General features: G+C 35.3%; 1 protein-coding gene across 4 annotated transcripts in view; it reads left to right on the forward strand.

Moving 5' to 3' along the window:
• The window catches only part of LOC109831786 (probable ion channel CASTOR), a 23224-nt gene continuing 3279 nt past the window's right edge, over positions 460–20404 (forward strand). Inside the window, exons 1-11 of one of the 4 annotated variants that reach the window (XM_020399211.1) lie at positions 460–488; positions 2255–2326; positions 4446–4854; positions 4924–5120; positions 8030–8212; positions 8358–8417; positions 8490–8693; positions 10122–10370; positions 15788–15886; positions 17357–17551; positions 17719–17811. In XM_020399211.1, the coding sequence (XP_020254800.1) occupies positions 471–488; positions 2255–2326; positions 4446–4854; positions 4924–5120; positions 8030–8212; positions 8358–8417; positions 8490–8693; positions 10122–10370; positions 15788–15886; positions 17357–17551; positions 17719–17811 (1779 nt within the window). In that variant the 5' untranslated portion in view covers positions 460–470. Of the gene's footprint in view, positions 489–2254; positions 2327–4445; positions 4855–4894; positions 5121–8029; positions 8213–8357; positions 8418–8489; positions 8694–10121; positions 10371–15787; positions 15887–15933; positions 16033–17356; positions 17552–17718; positions 17812–20404 lie in introns of all 4 variants that reach the window. The other 3 variants (XM_020399209.1, XM_020399210.1, XM_020399208.1) reach the window with 3 other exon arrangements.

Raw genomic sequence — 20404 nt, forward strand, 5'->3', positions numbered from 1 at the left:
GGAGTGCTCCGAGCCCTCTCCGCCACCAACCCACCACCGCGATTGGTTCTTCCCCTCCGCCCCTTTCCTCCACACCGCCGCCCCCTACAGAACCCCAAACCCTAACCCTAACCCTAGAATGCACTCTCCTCCCCTCACCCCGACTCTCCTTCGGCTGGCGCTGCAGGCCGGCGGACTTCCCGCCCCCAAACCCAGCCTCCGCGACTCAAGGTTCACTCCGGCGTCCAGCTTCTCTTCGTCGCCTAATTCGTCGCCGTCGCCGGGTCTTAAACCGATCCCGTACTCGATCTCGGGGAGGGAGGCGAGGTATTCGGGAGCTAGGAGGAAGGCGGCATTCGACGCGCTGAGATCGGCGAAGGATGAGAGGAAGGCGGGGTTGGGATCGGAGGCGGCTGCGGCGGTTGGGGATGAGAAGAAGAAGAAGGGGATTGGTGGAAGGTTTGGGGATTTTTCGTAGGATCCGATGGCCGATGGCGGTCATCGTTGCGGTCGGTAGCTTGTTTTTTTTATTCTTATTATGACCATTTTTTTTTTGAATTTTTTGATATTGATTTATCTTACATTGCTTGGTTAGTGTGATAAAGGACATTTTTTAAACATGTTTTCCCCCGAATAATTGTGAAATAGACCTCCTTGTGATATCAAAGTACATTTTACTGTTATTATTCTAAAAATATCATCTTTACAAATTGGCTAATGCGGGAACAACGGAGGGGGAAAAAATCCGAGGACGAAGAACAAAATTCTGTGATTAGTCAAACTACAGAATTCCTAACTTTTGAGCAGTCCTATCGCTCCTCTCCTTAATCCCTAAATCATGGAATTGGTATCTTATCAAGACAAGTCTTATTGCATCCAACTAACCTCATGAATTAAATACATAAAATCTCATCACAGTTATCCACTAAAATAGGCTGAAAAGAAGGCTAGGGTACAGCCATGCAATAGAGCTATGCTGGAACCTACAACTTAATAATTTCTCTTTAGCAGCCTTTGTTTGTAATCCAATGCATTCCAGAGATGTCTTTTCATCACGGCATCCTAAAGCTATATCTTATTAGCCTAATTTCAATGTTTAAACTCAAGGTATCACCCAAAACTGCCTCTTTAAGTAACTAAACTGTATATTTTTATTCTTGGTAGTTCAATTTTAATTTGATATCTTTAACGCAATTGCAAGCATGCACGGGCTATGGCGTGCAAACTCCACTTTTTCCTCAATGATGTTATCATTCTTATCGTCATTTCTTAGGGCAGGATTGATGGTCATGGGGTTGTGTGTGTGTGTGTTTGTTGGGATGGGCGGAGGGGATGGTTTAGATCTTAATCAAAGACCATTTCCAATTTGTCATTAGTAGTTAAACTTTTGACATTAGCTAACTGTAACATCCAAATTTTTTTGCTGGAAGGCGTTATGTATGATGATGCCAACTGGCAGATCTCTAATTTGTGACAAATGGTGTTTCTAATTTATTTAGTCTTCACAATTTGCCCGAAGCATTCATAGGAAGGTAGATGTTGCTTGTGCGACAGAGGCCGCCAAATGTACCGATTAGGAGAAGTGGTAATATTAAAATTAATGGGGTGTAAGAAGTACTAGAGCAATTAAGTAGTATATATGATAGTGGTTTAGCTTAATGGTAACTGGTATTGTAGCCCTTAGCGAACCGAATGGGAGAATCAGATTCATGTCACTCAAAAATCTGGAATAAAGCTTTGTTTTGTTGCAATTTGTTAATGGACTTTAACTAAAACTTTGTCTGATATAAAGTTGAAGATGATGGTAGGCTTAAGTGTTCATTTACAGCTAATATTCATTGTTCAAAGCGCTAAGAATTGTGAATTTGTCTAGTAGCAAAAGAACTTCCATGTAGCCGGTGTCTTCTTGTGTTTTAGGTTATAGCCAGGGACCCGTCACATTTTGTTAGATTGTTTAACATCTTCATGTTCTTTTATATACAATCTCCAAGTGTTTTCATGTCATTTCAGGAGGTCTATGGTTCTTTATCCGGTACATTAAATTTCTTTACAGTTTTTTGATGTTTTGTTTCTTTTAACTCATTGTATGCTGTGTTTTTGTTTCTTTGTAAAGCGTCTGTTGTTTAAAATATGCAATTGTTCAATGTATTTAATCTCATTAAAGTGACACACTGACATATCATATCTATGTCTAGGATTATGACATTTGTGCATGACTTGTTGCTTCGCTTGCAGATTTTTGTTATTTTACTCATGAGTTGAATTATTTTCGCAGATCACTGTTACATGCTTCACTTCTCTGCTTCATAAAAATTTTTCTTTGCAGAATCAGCTTAGGAATTTACAGGTAAGCGACTGCAGCCTGACCTATTTCTTCTTTTTGCAGTTTGATATTTTGTTTACTTCAGTTGGTTATTAAGAAAAGTGGTTACCATGTAGAACAAGTATGTAATATATTTTTGATGTTAAACCTAATTGAGAAATATGACATTTTGATTGCAATTAGTGGTATTCTGTTTAAAACATCGGTCAACATGTTTGACATGTCGTTTTATAGAGCTTCCGGCAACTAGAAAGATTTTACATGTGATTTATTGTTTTTGGGAGAATTGTGATTTTCCTAATAGATTGAGTGGCAGTTTAGAATTTTCCTAATATATTGGGTAAAAAATTTCATGCTAAAAGGTCGGTCGAACTAGCGTCATGTAGATTCTATATTAAGATTGTTTTTATTGAAGGTTGGTTTTAGGTTTGAACCCGCTTTATACAAATCTTGAAATAGGAGAATGAAACCTCAAATAACCTTCTTCATCTCATCTTTCTCGAGCTAAGAGTCTCTTCATCCGCTTCTGTATGCCATCCATTCACCCTCTTCTGCATGTTGCCACCTGTAAGCTCCTCTTTCTAGATCTTTCTGACTCCCTTGACTCATCTTAGTCGACTCATTACAGTTGTATCGCCCTCAATATCTTTGCCTGCTAAAATATTTTATTCACATGATTTGACATTTTTATTGATTTCATTTAGGACTTCTATGGTATACATAAACATCACCCAATATGACATTTTGATATTCACTAAATATCTGTGATATATCCCGACATCTGCCATATGGTATGGAATATTTCCGTTCGACATGACCCTGATATCAAGGGTGGAGCCAGCAATTCGTGAAAGTGGCGTCACAATACATATGAAAACAATAATACAAAATTTTACCCAAAAAAACAAAATTTTCTCTCATATCCAATATAATTAGGAACATATATTTAACTAAATACAATTACGACTGACCTCCACATATCTTCATGTTTTAAATCGGCGCATTATAGCCTCATTCGATTGGTGCTATTAATATAATTTCATATTGCACAATAAAGTTCACTTTGAACCACAAATTGACGTCATATAATAAAAAACCTCATGACTAGGTCATGAGTTAAATCTTCAACTTCAAATAAAAACGAACAATCAATCAATAGTCTATATAATAAAAGCATCATTGAATTCAAGAGTTTACTGAGTAAAGGTAAAAACAATGATTTACCCTATCTTTACAATGAAAATTGGATACTTATTCTAACAAAAAAAATATAAAGTAGAAAGCCTTTTGAATAACACCAGCCAACAGTAGGATCCACAACCCACTTTTTTTGTTTCTTTTCAAGATGATGCTAACTATTTGGCACATAAAATTTAGGGATTGGGCCATTTAAGACTTTGGCTCATTACAAATAAACCATATGGGTCACTACTTACTGTATAGTGGTGTCACTAATGGATCAGAAACTTATATATACTACTTAACTTCTTTGCTAGAGGGTGGTGCAACTTGATACCACCCCCTCGTAGGTGCCTAAGCCCTTGCCTGATATCTGATATGTAGAACATTATTGGTACTATCCTACAAGCTCTTGATACGAATTTGTAAATAATAGGGGCAAATCTGTGCCTTAATGTCAGGCACGGATTCATAGTTTTCCTTTTGATGTTATGTACAAGAATTGTTTGAGCTTTAAAACTTTATTCATTGCGTTTTCAAGGTTGATCCAGGTCCAAAAGGTTTTACAGCTTGTATAAAGTGTTCATTTTCTTTTTCCTTGAGATTATGGACGAGATTCGTTTCCATCTGCCAAGGCAAAGGGAAACCTGATGTTGACTTATGGTGTTCTAAATTGATTTTATTCTGATAAAGCTATTTCTTTTGCTATTTATTTGCGGCTCAATAGTCATTCTACTTTGTTTTGTTATTAGATTACTAAGCACTTAAAATCTTAAATGCATATTCTTGTGATGGTGGTTTCTCTCAGAAGAATTTCTAACTCAGGCGATTTTTTACTTGACATGTAGTGCTTCTCCAATATCACAAAAATACAGATATTAGGAGTTACAATAGCTGCTTCCCTCCTTTCATTGATTTTTTTTGCTATATTCATGCTTTTCTTTAAATCCTTGTTTTTCTACAGGACCAGCTGTCCATGCTCAATGTTAGACTAAATGAATGCAATATATATGATCCCATGGGAATTGTTGGTACTGCCTCTGAAGAGAGAAACCATATCCCAAACAAAAATCTAAAAACTTCTTCTCTGGTTTTCTCACTTATTATTTTGTCCATTCCTCTCATTATTCTCAAGTATATTGATAGCATGTCAAGGTTGCGGATCTCATCAGATTCTGAAGAAGTTTCCCTTAACAAGCAGCTAGCATATCAAGTTGATTTGTTTTTATCAGTTCATCCATATGCTAAACCTCTGGCTCTTCTTCTAGCAACTTTACTGCTGATATGCCTTGGTGGATTGGCCCTCTTTGGTGTGACAGATGATAGTTTAGCTGACTGCCTGTGGTTATCTTGGACTTATGTTGCTGATTCAGGCAATCATGCAAATTCAGTTGGTATTGGTCCCAAGTTGTGGTTATCTTGGACTTATGTTGCTGATTCAGGCAATCATGCAAATTCAGTTGGTATTGGTCCCAAGTTCGTCTCAGTTTCAATAAGTTTTGGCGGAATGCTCATATTTGCCATGATGCTAGGGCTTGTTTCTGATGCAATCTCAGAGAAGTTTGATTCTTTGAGAAAGGGAAAAAGTGAAGTTGTAGAGAAAAATCATACACTAATTCTTGGCTGGAGCGACAAGCTGGTAATTTTTTTAATCATTACAATGTTTATCATATACTCCTTTTGTAGTGATTTGTCTAGACTATATATTATAGTATTTTTTTCACTTGTTTAATTTGTTAGCATTGCAAGATTTAGTTTTTAAAGTTGGATCAGAAATCAGAGCTACTTTCTCACTAATACTTAGATCTACTGTGGCGGGCCTGGCGGTGCATTCAGGTTCATCATCTTTTTCAAGTTTTACTTATATAACTTTGGTTGATATTGGATCACATGACTAATGTTGAGAGAGATAACACTTTAGGACTTGATCTTGTTATCATGATGAAATGATTGTATTACTTAATCTAAACATAATTTGAGGGATATGTGGTCTAACAAGTGAGAACCAAACATCCAAGATTTAAGAATTTTCAAACTTCACGTCAATCAATAGAGAGGAGAGTTTATGACATGATCCATGTAATGATTGTAATGGCTTAAACGCAAAAGTATAAAGTACAGTTAAGATTCCACAAACACAAACTTCGAAATCACGCAAATAAAGGAGAAAGGGAATGTTTAATTGAAAAGCAGGACCTTCTTAAGACAAACTAGTAGAATTTAGTTCTTCATGTCATGATATGCTCCTCAATTTAAAGGTTCTTCTTCTGTTAATAATGATATGGTAGACTACAGAATGGTAGTGTTTCTTGTCTTTAGAAACAAAGGAAGAGAGCAGTCACCCTATGTTAGGTTTAGCTTACACATTTATATAATTGAAAAAAAAATTAGCACAAAATTGGCATTTAATAATATCATTCGATTTTAACTTCAACTAAACTCATTACGTCAAATACAAAAATATGTTGTTCTTAGTTTCTCTTGACTCTATCATATGATTTAATACGAAAAGAGATTGTGGTAAAACTTAGAATCTGTTGGATGTAGATTAGAAATTTGAGCAAATTTTTTTTCTAAAATTTAGCTCTACATTGGCAGCAACATCTACATTCAATAGATTCTATGTTTCACCATGATCTCTTTGTTTCGTATAAATCACATGATAGAGTCAAGAGAGAGAAACTGAGAACATAATCTTTGTCTTTGATGTAATGAGTCTGATGACTATAGTAGTTGATAACTTTAGGAATATATGTTCTAAGAAGTGAGAGGAAACCAATTATGGTTCAACCGGTTCCAAATTTCAAAAGTAAGATTATGCACGTAAGAAACTAAAAACATTCTAATCATTACTAAACCCCTGTAGTGCTCTCCCTCTCTTTGTCTCTCAATTTATAGAGACAACTTAAACATATTTTGGTTTGACATCATAAATTCCTTTCTTCTTAGACTTAACATTGTAGGTTTAAGTGCAGGTGAGACCCCTATGTTATACGCAGTGCTGAAAAAGGCCCTACTTTTGGCTGTTTATGCGGTCCGCAAGGCGGAAGCGGTGCCTCACCGCTATGCTTTCGCTGAAATCGGCCAATGGGAGCGGACGTGGCACTTTCTGATCGAAAGTGTGTTAGAAAGCTCATGAGTGCTGTTAAGCGTTTAAAGGCACTGAAAGTGTGTTAGAAAGCTCGTAAGAGCGTTTGAAAGCGCTTAACAACGCTTTGAAAAAGAGTAATACAGTATTATATTAGAATTGATCCGAACCCGAACTTGACCCATTTCAAACCCTCCGTTTCTCCGCCTCCCCTCTCCGTTTCTACCATTCACGGTAAAAATAAACCATAACTCTAACTCCTAACCAAACCGCCTCATCTACTGCCTCTGGTTAACTCCACTAACTCCCGCCACCAAATCCGCCTCCAAATTCTTCTCCAGCATGCTCCACCTTCATCATAACCATCACGACGTCACCTTTTCTTGGGCTTCTCAACAAAACTCATTATCACCATCTCCTGTAGAAGCTCACCATCACCATCTCCAGTCGAAGCTTCTCCACCTTCTCTTATTGAGGCCACTTCCTCTTCGCAGTCTTTCTCCTCCATATTTATACATATTTAAATTGGAACGCTTTTTTACTTGATGCTTTTTTGCTGCTAAAGCCTCAAAAGCCTGAGCTGCTCCTCACCTCTATGTTCCGCTTTTTGATTTCCACAACCTTGATTATATGAGGGTGTAGTCGCTTATATCCTTTAGGCTAGTTTATTGTCACTCACATCCGTTGAACTCCAGATATCTTATTCCCCAAATTAGGTCGAGATGTCACGAAGGAATTACATGATATAAAATATTACCTTTCCCCATCTGGTTAGCTGGAAAAGACTAAAATTTCCTCTAAATTGCGGGCAAATAAAATAACACTCTCAGAGATTCGCCACCATAGTACAAAAGGGTGTGTCCGCAATTAGCATAATTATATATCCAGTACGACAATAGTTTTGCCTTTTTCCATTTCTGCTTGATGCTGATGTCCTTTGGTAGTAAGTCGTCACTACATTTGGGACTCAAACAACCAAATCACATTTGAGCTTAAAAAGATTTGTATTGAACTATACTTGATGTTGACCCAGAATCTGCATCAGATTGAGGACTAGAGTAAAGGTGTACATCTTTTGGATGCAATTGATCCTATACCCCGTTACCAGATAAGTTTCTACAAAATGCCATTAAGCATTCTTATGATCATTCTGTGGTTGCATTCATCTCATACAGTTAAACACATAATATTTAGGCATTTCTATCTCACTTTGATTAGTTTGCTTTATAAGTTTATTTGTTTTATAAAAGTTTATGGAGAATGCACATAAGCTGTCATAAACATCAGTCTTTTTCTCATTCTCCTTTGTTTTATAAAAGTTTATGGAGAATGCACATAAGCTGTCATAAACATCAGTCTTTTTCTCATTCTCCCGGAGAAGTTTCACTTTATGTATTGAGCAAAGTTCTGAAGTTTTTCCTTTTTGTTGAATTAACATTCAATATTTTTTGGGAATTCAGGGATCTTTGTTGAATCAGCTTGCAATTGCCAATGAGAGTTTGGGTGGTAGTATTGTAGTTGTGATGGCGGAAAGAGACAAGGAGGAGATGGAGCTTGATATTGCTAAAATGGAGTTTGATTTCAAGGGAACATCTGTCATATGCAGAAGCGGAAGTCCTCTTATTCTTGCTGATTTGAAAAAGGTTGGTTTTATTTATGCTGTTTTGGTAAAGTTCCTGAATGTTATGCTATACATTGTATAACATCTCCTAGTGCTTTCTAACATCTATTTTCAGTGTATGATTGTACATTTATTCTATTATGTGATCGGCTATCTGTGTCTAACAGGTTTCTGTTTCAACGGCTCGTGCTGTGGTTGTCCTTGCTGAAGATGGAAATGCTGACCTGGTAATTATGTAGCAGATCTCAAAGTTATCCTATGCCATCAGGTTACTGATTGCTTTTGCCCAATTTATTCAGAGCGATGCAAGAGCATTAAGAACTGTTTTAAGCTTAAATGGAGTTAAAGAAGGTCTAAGAGGACACATAGTGGTGGAACTGAGTGATCTAGATAATGAAGTTTTGGTTAAACTTGTTGGTGGAGATATTGTTGAAACAGTAGTTGCTCATGATGTGATTGGCCGTTTAATGATACAATGTGCTCGTCAACCAGGCCTTGCTCAGGTCAGTCGGGTTTGTGCTGAATTTCATTGCAGTCCTTTACAAACAATTTGATGTTATCTTTTCTTTTCGGGTTGAGTATTCTCATTGAAAGTGTACTGTGCATCCCTTGGAATAATATTAATGTATAGTACTATATTTATTTCATATTCTACCTAACAGGTTCGAAGGTGAAAATTTGATCAGAATACTCATTCTAGCTGATTGTTTGAAATTATATATCCTTGTTCCCGAAAAGAAAAAAAAGAAAGAAAAAAAAGTAAAGAACGAAAAAAAGTAAAGCCTTTGAAGCTGTGTTCAATAACTTGGGCCAGTAGATGATGAACAGATTAACCAAGCAATGCAGCACATAGATGTCTTCTTGTTAAAGAAAACATTGACCCGTCTTTCCAGCCAGTATGGTAGCTTCCGATGAAGTTTTTGGCTTGAGCTCAACCTCTTCTGGAAACTTCAAATGACTGTATTTTAATCAACTTAGAGAGGAGACCCTTATCCCTCTAATGTACATGACATTTGATGTATAAAACATTTGTAGAATAATTAATTGCGGATTTGCAGAAAGGGTAATGGCAAATTTTGGTGGCAGAGTGGACAAATCTCCACATCCTTAATCTTTTATGTTGCAATAATTTCTCAGATTGTAATTTATGGGTACAATTTAAGTTCTGTCTGTCTCATAAATTCTGGCGTTAAATTCTCCGCTAAAGACTCATTTGTTTAGTGGGACTGCATTAATTAAAAACCTCCATCTGAACTAACCTACAAAAGCCCCCAAGTCAAACATATTTGTTGTATTTTTATTAAAACATGAATAAGGCCTTAAGAGTTAATTTAGCTGTCTGAGTTCATACGTTACAGAGAGCTGAGCTCCCTCAGTTAATTTGGTTGACTTGAGTCTTGTAGTATGAACTCTTTCAATAGAAAGCTGTTGGAATTCAGCTAACCAAACCAGCTCTCTGCTGGACATATGCTAACTAACTACAGTTTGTCATCTAAATTCTCAGTTTTGGCCTTTACTTCTTCTACCAAGTACAACATAGAGGTATGGGGGTCAGGAAGAATCCATCTGAATCCTGTTCTCTCATCTCATCACTGTGTGGTGGAATTTGCTGGTTTTTGGGTATCTCACTAAAAATACATTTTATCTAGGTGGTGGTTGATTTTTTTTCTTTGCTTCCGCTTTGCCCTCAAGAGTTGCAGTTGCCTGCACAGCTTTTGGCATTTCGTCGTATATTCAGATGGCACCTGATTATGCCCATAAGTGTAGTGACTTACCACTAGACCAAGGGCAGTTATATTTAGAACAACCTGATATTTTTTTAAGCTTGTTTCATTTTTTTATGTTTAATTTTATTATTTTATTCATGAAAAGTATTCCTTGTCAGTACATTGCGATGTTTTCTTCACCATGTACTTCAATGGTTTTGACAGATTTGGGAAGATATCCTTGGCTTTGAGAACTGTGAGTTTTATATTAAAAGATGGCCTCAACTGGAGGGAATGCAGTTTGAAGATATACTGATAAGCTTTCCTGATGCAATTCCTTGTGGAATAAAGGTAGCATCATGCGGTGGAAAGATAATTTTAAATCCTGATGATTCCTATGTTCTGCAAGAAGGGGATGAAGTTCTTGTGATAGCAGAGGATGATGATTCTTATGCTCCGACTACATTGCCTATGGTATTTTCCCTTTCTTCTGATTAAAATCACAGTAAATTATTTGCGGATTTTAAATTGCTGTTATCTTTATGCTCCAACACTATTAATTTGGTATAACATTTTCTAGTGACTAGGTATGCGCACCATCACCTAGTAAAAGCCTCAACAGAATTTTTTTAAAGAAATAGATCCCATTCACTTTTAATTATAGAAATCCCACTTTGAGTTAATTACGGTACTAATTAGTCGGGGTTGCCAACCCCGATTAATTAGTAGCCTAATTACAAACAGGGTTAAGGAGCGGGGAAGGTTTGCGGCTGCTAATTAAGCTACTAATTAGTCGAGGTTGGCAACCCCGACTAATTAGTACCGTAATTAACTCAAAGTGGGTCGATTTCTATAATTAAAAGTGAATGAGATCGATTTCTTTAAAAAAAAATTCCGTTGATGCGATTTTGAAAATTTCTTCTACTTCAGACATTTACATAGTTGATTTCTTATGCTGCTGTAGTTTTCCCTTTAATTAGACTAGCATACCAAGCATGAGCAATGCATCTTAGGAAAATAATTTGAAACATGAAACAATAGCTAATGAGATATATTTATAGTTTTATACAAAAGATATTAGATAATTGTGCGTCTTGTGTACGATTCCTCCGAGTTCTTTGAAATTACAATTTTTGCTTCTTCAAAAGAAAATAATAAAAAAGCTATGGTCTACCCATGTTCGGGAGAGAATCTGAAATCAATGAGGTTATGAGGTTATGAACCATAGAATTTTTTTTTTAAATCAGAAAATTCATTACAACTGCTTTTGCAGAAAAATGTTAATTTCAGGGCTAATTAAATTACATGAAAAACTTTGTATTGGTTTCAGAAGTCAGGATTACGATTGTTAACAAACTGGTTTAAGACTTTTGGGAGTATACCGTAAGACTTAACTTGACGATAACATGTACACAGCCATTCTGTAGCATAATAAAACCTTAGGCTTGCAAATGGCCGTGTCTTTTCATCCTTAGCCGTACTCAAGGAATAGTCCAGATATGTTTATCTGGCCCAGGTAGGACTTGTGTATCATATGAGCCTAGAATCCTAAAACACGCCCTGGTACATCAGGTATCAAGTTATCAACTGGTCCATCGACGCCCAAATTTGAAACTGTATAACATTGGCCTATTCTTGTTTGTTTCAAGAACAGTCTTACGATTGTTAACAAACTGGTTTAAGACTTTTGGGAGTATACCGTAAGACTTAACTTGACGATAACATGTACAAAGCCATTCTGTAGCATAATAAAACCTTAGGCTTGAAAATGGTCGTGTCTTTTCATCCTTAGCCGTACTCAAGGAATGTCCAGATATGTTTATCTGGCCCAGGTAGGACTCGTGTATCATATGAGCCTAGAATCCTAAAACACGCCCTGGTTCATCAGGTATCAACTTATCAACTGGTCCATCGACGCCCAAATTTGAAACTGTATAACGTTGGCCTATTCTTGTTTGTTTCAAGCTGTCCCTTGAAATATGTCCCCAAATTTGAATTGCTTGATGAAAATTTATTATCAGGTATATTTGCTGAAAGGAACACTACCTTAAATTGTTCTTTGAAGTACACACACATACATGTTTGTACTTACAGCTTTACGTACAAAGAAATACACATCTAGACATGTGTGTTTTTTCCTTCCCTTTTTTCACATCACCGAAAAATAGAGTTAAAAGGACATCAGTGTTAAGAAAGAGCAGTATGTTTTTCATGTTAATGTACCATCATTTTGGAAGGCTCTCTAATTGACTACTTTTTTTTTTAAAATCTAAAGTTTGCTTAAATTTAGATTATGGGTTTGATAAATTTTCTTTTAGCATACTGAAATTCTAATTTATATTTTAGTAAAAAAATTGACATAAGAAAATTGATTGACTGCATATGTTTCTTTTGATTTAGATTGTACATTTCAATAAGACTTAAAGCTCTAGCTTAATTATATTATCTGATATTATTTGTTTGAAACAACATAATAGCTGTATTTGTAAGTATACTTTTCTTCAGTGATTGGCTTGATTGAGAGAAAAGATGAGCACTTAGCACTTTTTATGACAATTATATATGTTGATATGTATTGAATAGAGAATTGAACAGAATGGATGTAGAAGTTCTCAATGTTTCAACATCTTGATTATATTTTATTAATCTAAAAGGAACTCCAAACATATTAAAAGATTAAAAATAGAGGGCAAGGCTGAACTACACACTTTTAAGAGTTGTCATAGTTGTGTATATGTATTCATGTTTTATGATGTTTGCCTGTGTTTTTGAGTATATAGAGCATCAAAGATGATGAATGGTTCTTATGAAAAAGCTTGATAATCTGTTAGATTCTTAGTTAGCAATGCTCATATCTTCATAATAGTTCTGACCACTAGTGTCATACCCGCGCGGTATTGTGGGTATATTTTTTTCTAGTACATCATTCATCAAAATGTTAAAATAGATTATGAATGACTATTTGCTAAAGAATGGTGCATGCCACCAATTATTTTGTTGTGAATTTGTATCTCAGAAAATTGTTTTTTAGCTAGTACGCTAAAACTTTTAATATTATATAGGAATTTGTGAACTTGAATACATTTATAAAATTTGAGAGTAATATTATCAACACATAGATTTGTTTTCATTGAATAAATTCCCCAACCCAAAATACCATGTTACAAAGTGGATAAATGATATCATTTAGCTTGTTTATTTTAAAGAAATAAAAATATTTATTTCAGAAAAAAAATTATTATGCACTCATATTAACTTTGATGTCGTTATTCCCCTTTGCTTCCCCTATGCAATGCACGAGACTCATTAAAATAATATTATATCTATTATATTGCAATATTATATTTTTTTTCAAATTATTTTTTTATTTTTCCTCTTAAGGTTTATATTATAAGTATGTATTATTGAAATAATACTTAACAAACCCATTATGATAACATTATAATATTTTTAGAACCTAGATTCTTAGATGCGATATGTATGATATTATTTCTATTATTAGGTAAGAGTATTTTGTTTTATATTGGAAGAGGGAATGTCTTTATTAATATGAAATTAGCTATTTCCTAAAATTAAAGAATTTCTATATGTAGTAGTATATAGAAGAGATAATTTCTTTATTAATATGAAAATTAGCTATTTCCAAAAATTAAAAAAGTGAATACAAAAGAAAGGGAGAAGAAAAATAGTTGTATAATGAGTAACTAGTGCCATTAAAACTGAAAACAGAGAAAATATAAAGAATAGAAACACATGGGGGGAAAAACCCTTATAATAAAATTAAAGATAAGCATGTCATGGTTATAGACCAATTTCTGAAGTTTATAGCACCAAAAAAGAATAAAATTAAAATAACATGGTTAATAGACAAAAGTTTGAAATCAAATTAATATTATCACATGACAACTTCTAATATTATCACATGTCAAATTAATATTATCACATGACAAAAAGAGCACAAACCTGTAAGACGCTTTTCCCATGATATACATGGTTAAACCTTCAACTTCCTTGAGCGGTAACACACCTTCATAGTAGCTTTTGCAAAATAAATCAATATGACTCAAATAAAAACTATAACAATTTGATAAAAAATAAAAACGAAAAATAGGTTTAAAGGATAGTATTACCAACTTTTTCATTATCATTGAAATTGAATTACAGTCGACGAAAGAACCAGTATGATTTTGGAATAGATAATAGATTTTAAAATTGTAACATATATAGTATGTCATGAAATTAAACTTAATATATAGATTAGAGTAATGGAGATGCTAGGAGGTTACACTTTATGAGTGACCAGTTAAAAGGTCATGTAGTAATAAATGTTGATAGGGAGGTTTACTAGACTCTTGGAATTATATTTATTAGTAATAATAAACATTATATTTAAAAAAAGAAAAGGCAAAATTCTAAGAAGTTGCCAAGTTGCAATCTTGGGCCTTAATTTAGTATATAGTATAGATGGGCAAGTTTGAAGCAAAAATGACTAGAAATTATCATGGAAAAAAGTTTCAGACATCATTGTTAAGAGTGTGATCAACACAGATGATATACATGAGGTCTTTTATGGATTTGTGATTTTGAAAGGACATTATTCTTTTCTTGGATGGTCATCTCCTCCTAAAGCTGATTACGGTGGAATTCAGGTAGAAGACATTCCCTTCTTGTACAGTGTTAACAAGTTGGTCAGATAACAACTTGATACTCAAGCAGGCATATTGGGCTTTGATGTTTGTTTAAACACTTGGAAGTTCACAATTTCTCAACCAAATTGTAGCTCGATATCAGCTAAATAACATTTTTGTAATGGAATTCATAACTCACCGAGACCTACAAGTGTCATCTGTTCAAAGGTAGTGTGTCGTTGCAATAGCTTTAGTTTTATGCTTTTAAGCACTATAGCTGATGTGTCGTTGGAGTTTCGAATCTCCTTTTGGGTGTTCATTTCCAGCTCAATGCCTCCAGTGAACTATAGTCTATAGTTTCATCTCAACTTTCCCAACAAACTGTCAAGCGCTGCCATTCACATAAAAATTCTTGTTTTCTATTTTGTAAATTGTTAACTTGAGTTGATCTTACAGCTGTATAAATAGAAGTATTATCTATCTGGGTCACTACTCTGCATTAGTCTTGTGGTTTTTGCTTATGCCCATTCTGTTTTGATTGATCAACTGGAGTCATTGTAGAGGACTTGAATTACTAAATCACCACTAGGTGAGGATTAGTATCTTATGCCAGCGGGTCTCATGATTCATGCATGGTTTACTTATATGTTGTTTGTGATAAAGTATTGCTGTCTTTCTATATCGATAAGTACCAATGATTCATATACCTTCAATCGAATTTATATGTTCATATATACTTTCAAAAGTTTCATACCTATACTTGAAACTTAGTTCGATTTAATCCTGTTTATATTTTATTACTTTGTGGATTTCATTCAAGTGAAACCTATATGTGGCACAGAGGTCAAGCTTATATCTCTATGAAGTAACCTAACCCAAAATGGTATGTGTACACTTCACTTACCATTGGATGGTTTTTGCTTGTGACTACTTAGACATTGAGCTCCGTGTCAGAGATGCTGGCAAGCAATATGAAGTTATCTGTTAGTTGTGTACCTTTAATGTTAAGTGGCCTCCTGTTTCAAAGACTCAAAGCAAACTCCAAGATTAGGCACATAGAAGGATGTCCCGTACAAATGTAAGAAGAAACTATACCCTATATTATTACCATCTGTCCAGAAAAAAAAATGACAATCACAATTAGTGTTGTCCATTCATGGTATTTCTAAACTTGCAAATATAGGTCAGAGCCCTACAGACTATAACTACGCGCAAAGTGTACCTTAACTAGAACTTACAAAGGTAAACAATTTTATTATTCAGGTTAATGAAGCTGTTTACATAGACATATTCCGGCCTGCAAGAAAGTCCCAGAAGATTCTACTATGTGGATGGCGACGGGATATAGATGATATGATAGTGGTAAGCTGTCTTTTGAAGCCCCTAATACTCTTGTATCGATTCTGCAGGTCTGTGGAGGATATCTACCTAAAGATTTTATTGTTCCCAAGTCCCATGAAAGAATACTCCTCTGTGGTTGGCGCCGAGATATGGAAAATATTATCATGGTAACCCGATGAAGACTTAAGTGCATCATACTTTATATTACTGCTTTGGCCACAGATGCTTCGGAGACTGCCTGGGAACTTAGTCACTCCACACCAAGGAAAACTTACAGTTGCAATGGCAGACAAGAAGCATTTTTTTAACCGTAGCAGCAAATCATTCTTAATAGGGATTGTTAGTCATGGAGTTGGAAGAACAATTGTTCTCCATGCCATTATATTTAAATATTGATTATAATCTCAATTCAATAATTGCATCACTCTTGCTATGAATCCACTGGTCTCCTTGAATGGATGTTCATGAAGTACTATGTTAATTGTCATTATTAACTTCCAAGGAAACTTTTTTTAAAGGTTGCATCGATTTCAGATATCTAGTCTGTTCAAGTTTATTGTTTCTTATTTCGTTAATGGATGTTCAGAATATTTGTCGATTTATCTGCTAAATCGACAAATATTCTGAAATATAAGATTCCATTAGCAATTTTATTTTAAATTTCAGCTCTATGGGTTGATATATTTATGTGACTGACAACATAAAATTTTAGTCCGAAAAATATTTTTTTTTTATCAATTAAACATTGTTCAAGTAGTGATCCCCGCAGCCACATGAAACGGGGTCTTCCACTTGTATTAATTTTCTTTTAATTTCTTTCAATACCTATTTGATTCAAAACTAGGTTGCATATGCATGGCTGACTTATATCATATTGGTCGTGCATATTGACTAATATGGAATATCTTTAGAGAAAATATTGTCACTTTTATAATTTACAACTGGTATTCACTACAGTTCTCTACTTACTTGCATAACCTTGTGTTATGTGTTATATTTCACATTTCCAGATTCAAATCGTTAGGTATGTTGTCTAAAACGTATACAATATGGCAGTCAATGAGTTGTTTGCTTGAAAAAATTAGTAACTTCTTGTTTTGAAATTCTTCCTTTAGTAGATTCTTCCTGCCATTATTTTCTACCTAGATGATTTTATTACTCTAAAGAAATACCTTGTTGGTGAATTTTTTCTTGCAAAATTGAAATCACCAAACATCAAAGTCACTCTAACCAACAAGAGACATACACAAGCACAAATTTATGAAGTGAAAGTTGAGTAGGTCATGCCACTTGCTATCTTGAGGGGCAAATGGCTGGACTGAATTCATATATGCTATTAGCTTTTGCTTACTTTTTTGTGTATTGCTATATTTGTAATCATTTAATTTCTGAAGCTGTAGAGAAACAATTCCTACAAATGCATAAGCTGCGTAAAGTGCAGTTTTGGGTCTTGCTTTGAAGGTAAATTATGAAAATACCTCTTTTTTTTAGGTGCTAGATGCCTTTTTGGCACCTGATTCAGAACTATGGATGTTCAACGATGTGCCTGAGAATGAGAGGGAAAGAAAGCTAGTTGATGGTGGCCTTGACTTCAGCAGATTAGAAAACATAACTCTTGTCAATCGTGAAGGAAACGCTGTCATCCGTCGGCACCTTGAGAGTTTACCTCTAGAATCATTTGATTCTGTAAGTTAACTGGAGGAATAGTTCTTTTATTTTGGTAATCTAACTGATTATGAGTTTGCAACGCAATAGCAACAGATTCTACTATTGGACATATTATCTAGACTTGCACATGAATTGGGAAGGGTGCATGGTTTGATCCTTGTATTTTCCTTTTAAATTATGTGCAGATCTTGATTTTGGCTGATGAATCTGTTGAAGATTCTGCAATTCAAGCTGATTCAAGGTCCCTTGCAACACTGCTGCTAATCAGGGACATTCAGGCATGTTTCAGAAACAATTCAAGCTGATTCAAGGTCCCTTGCAACACTGCTGCTAATCAGGGACATTCAGGCATGTTTCAGAAATAATTTTTTTGTCATATCTCTTATTGCTTTGTTTTATCATTAAATATCCATATGAACTGATGCTAAGATACTGGATTTGACTTTTCTGTTGCTGTTGCATGGACCATTTATGTTCTTTGTATTTCTTTGTACCTTTGCTTATAACCTGACATTTTTTTCTGAGACCTGAGACCATGTGTAATAGCATAAGATTTTCAAGGTGAATTTTTTAGACTTTCTTACAGCTAAACTATAGGCCATGTGTAATAGCATAAGCTTTTCAAAGTGAATTTTTTAGACCTTACAGTTGAACTATGGAAAAATGTTGATAATCTTTTAACATTGGATTGCACGACTTCTTTTATGTGAATGTTTTACTTAAGACACATTTCTCTTTCATTGGTGGAAATGACTAATGGTCTTACACTCTTACTCTACATACCAGTAGCTTACCCTTGCCCTATAACTGGTAGTGTAGATCTATGAAGCACGGATACTCCCCCAATGACCACGAATCCGTGTCTGACACGAATCAGACACGGATTCGTGCCCGACACGTGCAAGACACGTGTCGGACACGGTCAAACAGTGTCCGATACGTGGTCAACGGGTCAATGGGGAGGGGATACGGTCAACTGGGAGGGGACACGGCTGGGATACGAAAAAAAAAGCAATACATAACCCGTAACCAAAACCCAAACCCAAAAACCCTAATTTCACTTCGCTCACCTCACTCGAGACGCCGCCGCCTCCAGCGATCGCAAGCTTCTGCCGTCTCTCGTCGTCGATCTCTTCCACCCGAAGGCCGTCGTCGTCGATCATCTCCTCCACCCGAAGCTTCTCGTCGTCGATCTCCTCCACCCGAAGCTTCTCCTCGTCGATCTCCTCCACCCGAAGGTCGTCGTCGTCGATCTCCTCCACCCAAAGCTCGTCTTCTTCGTCGTCGTCGTCGTCGCTGCTAGGTTCGTCGTCGCTGCTAGGTTCGTCGTCGATCTCCTCCGTCCCTCTCTCTGTCTTATTTCCGTCCCCCTCTTTCGCTGTCTCTCTCTCAACAGCTTCCGTCCCTCTCTCTGTCTTATCTCCGTCATCCTCTCTCTCTCTCTGTCTCTCTCTCAATCTCTCTCTCTCTTTCTTTTAACCTTTTTTTTTAAGACTGATCTTTTTTCCCCCTCTTTCGCTGTCTCTCTCTCAACAGCATCCGTCCCTCTCTCTCTGTCTTATCTTCGTCATCCTCTCTCTCTCTCTGTCTCTCTCTCAATCTCTCTCTCTCTTTTAACCTTTTTTTTTAAGACTGGTCTTTTTTTTAATGCAGTTTGACTGTTTGTGCTACTGTTGATTGGTGTTGATTGGTGAGCAACTGAGGATCACTTCATTTGGTATTTTGTTTTTTTAATTTCAATTTTAATTTTAATTTCAGTTTCAATTACAGTTTTAATTTCATAACATATGAATATATTTTCCAATTTGTTAGTCAATAATTTTGTTAGTCAATAAATTATTACACAAATGAATTATTACACAAATGAATATACATATTTAATGAATGAATTATGAATATACATATCTAATTATACATATTTGATTGATCCTTCATCCTTGCTCATTGTTGATTAACTCTAAGTATAATCTGTAAAAGGAAAAACAAAGTCAGTGAGCAACAACTTATCTTTTAGTATCCCTGTATCCTATTTTTTACCTTAACAAATGCTTATTTTTTATGTAGATGATACTACATGCTATATACTATATTCACCTAGTCTTGATATCTTTCCAAATAAAATCTTACCATCTCTTTTGTACGCTCCTTAAAACTTCGTAAAGTTTTAACATATCCAGAAGCAACTAAATTAGAGGATCATAACACTTTCAAACCCTTAGCCTTAGTTGTGAAAGGTTAAAATGTTTGTGACTCTCTAGAGGTAATAGGTATTAATATGTGCTGCCGATAGGCAATTGGACCTTAAGTGCACCAGTTCAATATGCATAAATTGTAATATACTGCTATTAATTTTCAGGTGTAGTATAAACTCGTCTACTTACCCTAGCAGTTCTTTTAACAGGTCAAAAATTACCCTAGCAGTTCTTTTAACAGGTCAAAAATCTATTCATCCTTACCATTGCTTTTCAAACAGGCTGGCATAAAAATATTGCTTTAGCCTAAAAGCTAGGGTAACCGAGTTAAACCTTACCTAAAAAGTTATAAGATAAACAAGTCTACTGCTATCCATTGCCAACCTCAGACTTCCTCTGAAACGCATTTGCATATTATTTAGTTTTAGTGCGCAAATATGCCATATTAATGGCCCATGAAACTATTTCGTTTTTCGTTATTAGTAAACTAGTCAATAAAGGAGAAATTTTTTAGGACCAATTCTGAAACTTAATTAGAAAAATCGATCATATTTCAGCCACATCAGTAAGTCTAGCTGAAAATTGATCGATTTTGCAAAATGCAGTTTTTTGAAAAATACGGGACTAGTTGTCCTGTGTGATTAGTGTGGCTAGTTACTTTTTTTTAATACAATTCTTT

The sequence above is a fragment of the Asparagus officinalis genome, chromosome 2 (genome assembly GCF_001876935.1).
Source record: "Asparagus officinalis chromosome 2, Aspof.V1, whole genome shotgun sequence".
NCBI lineage: Eukaryota > Viridiplantae > Streptophyta > Magnoliopsida > Asparagales > Asparagaceae > Asparagus > Asparagus officinalis.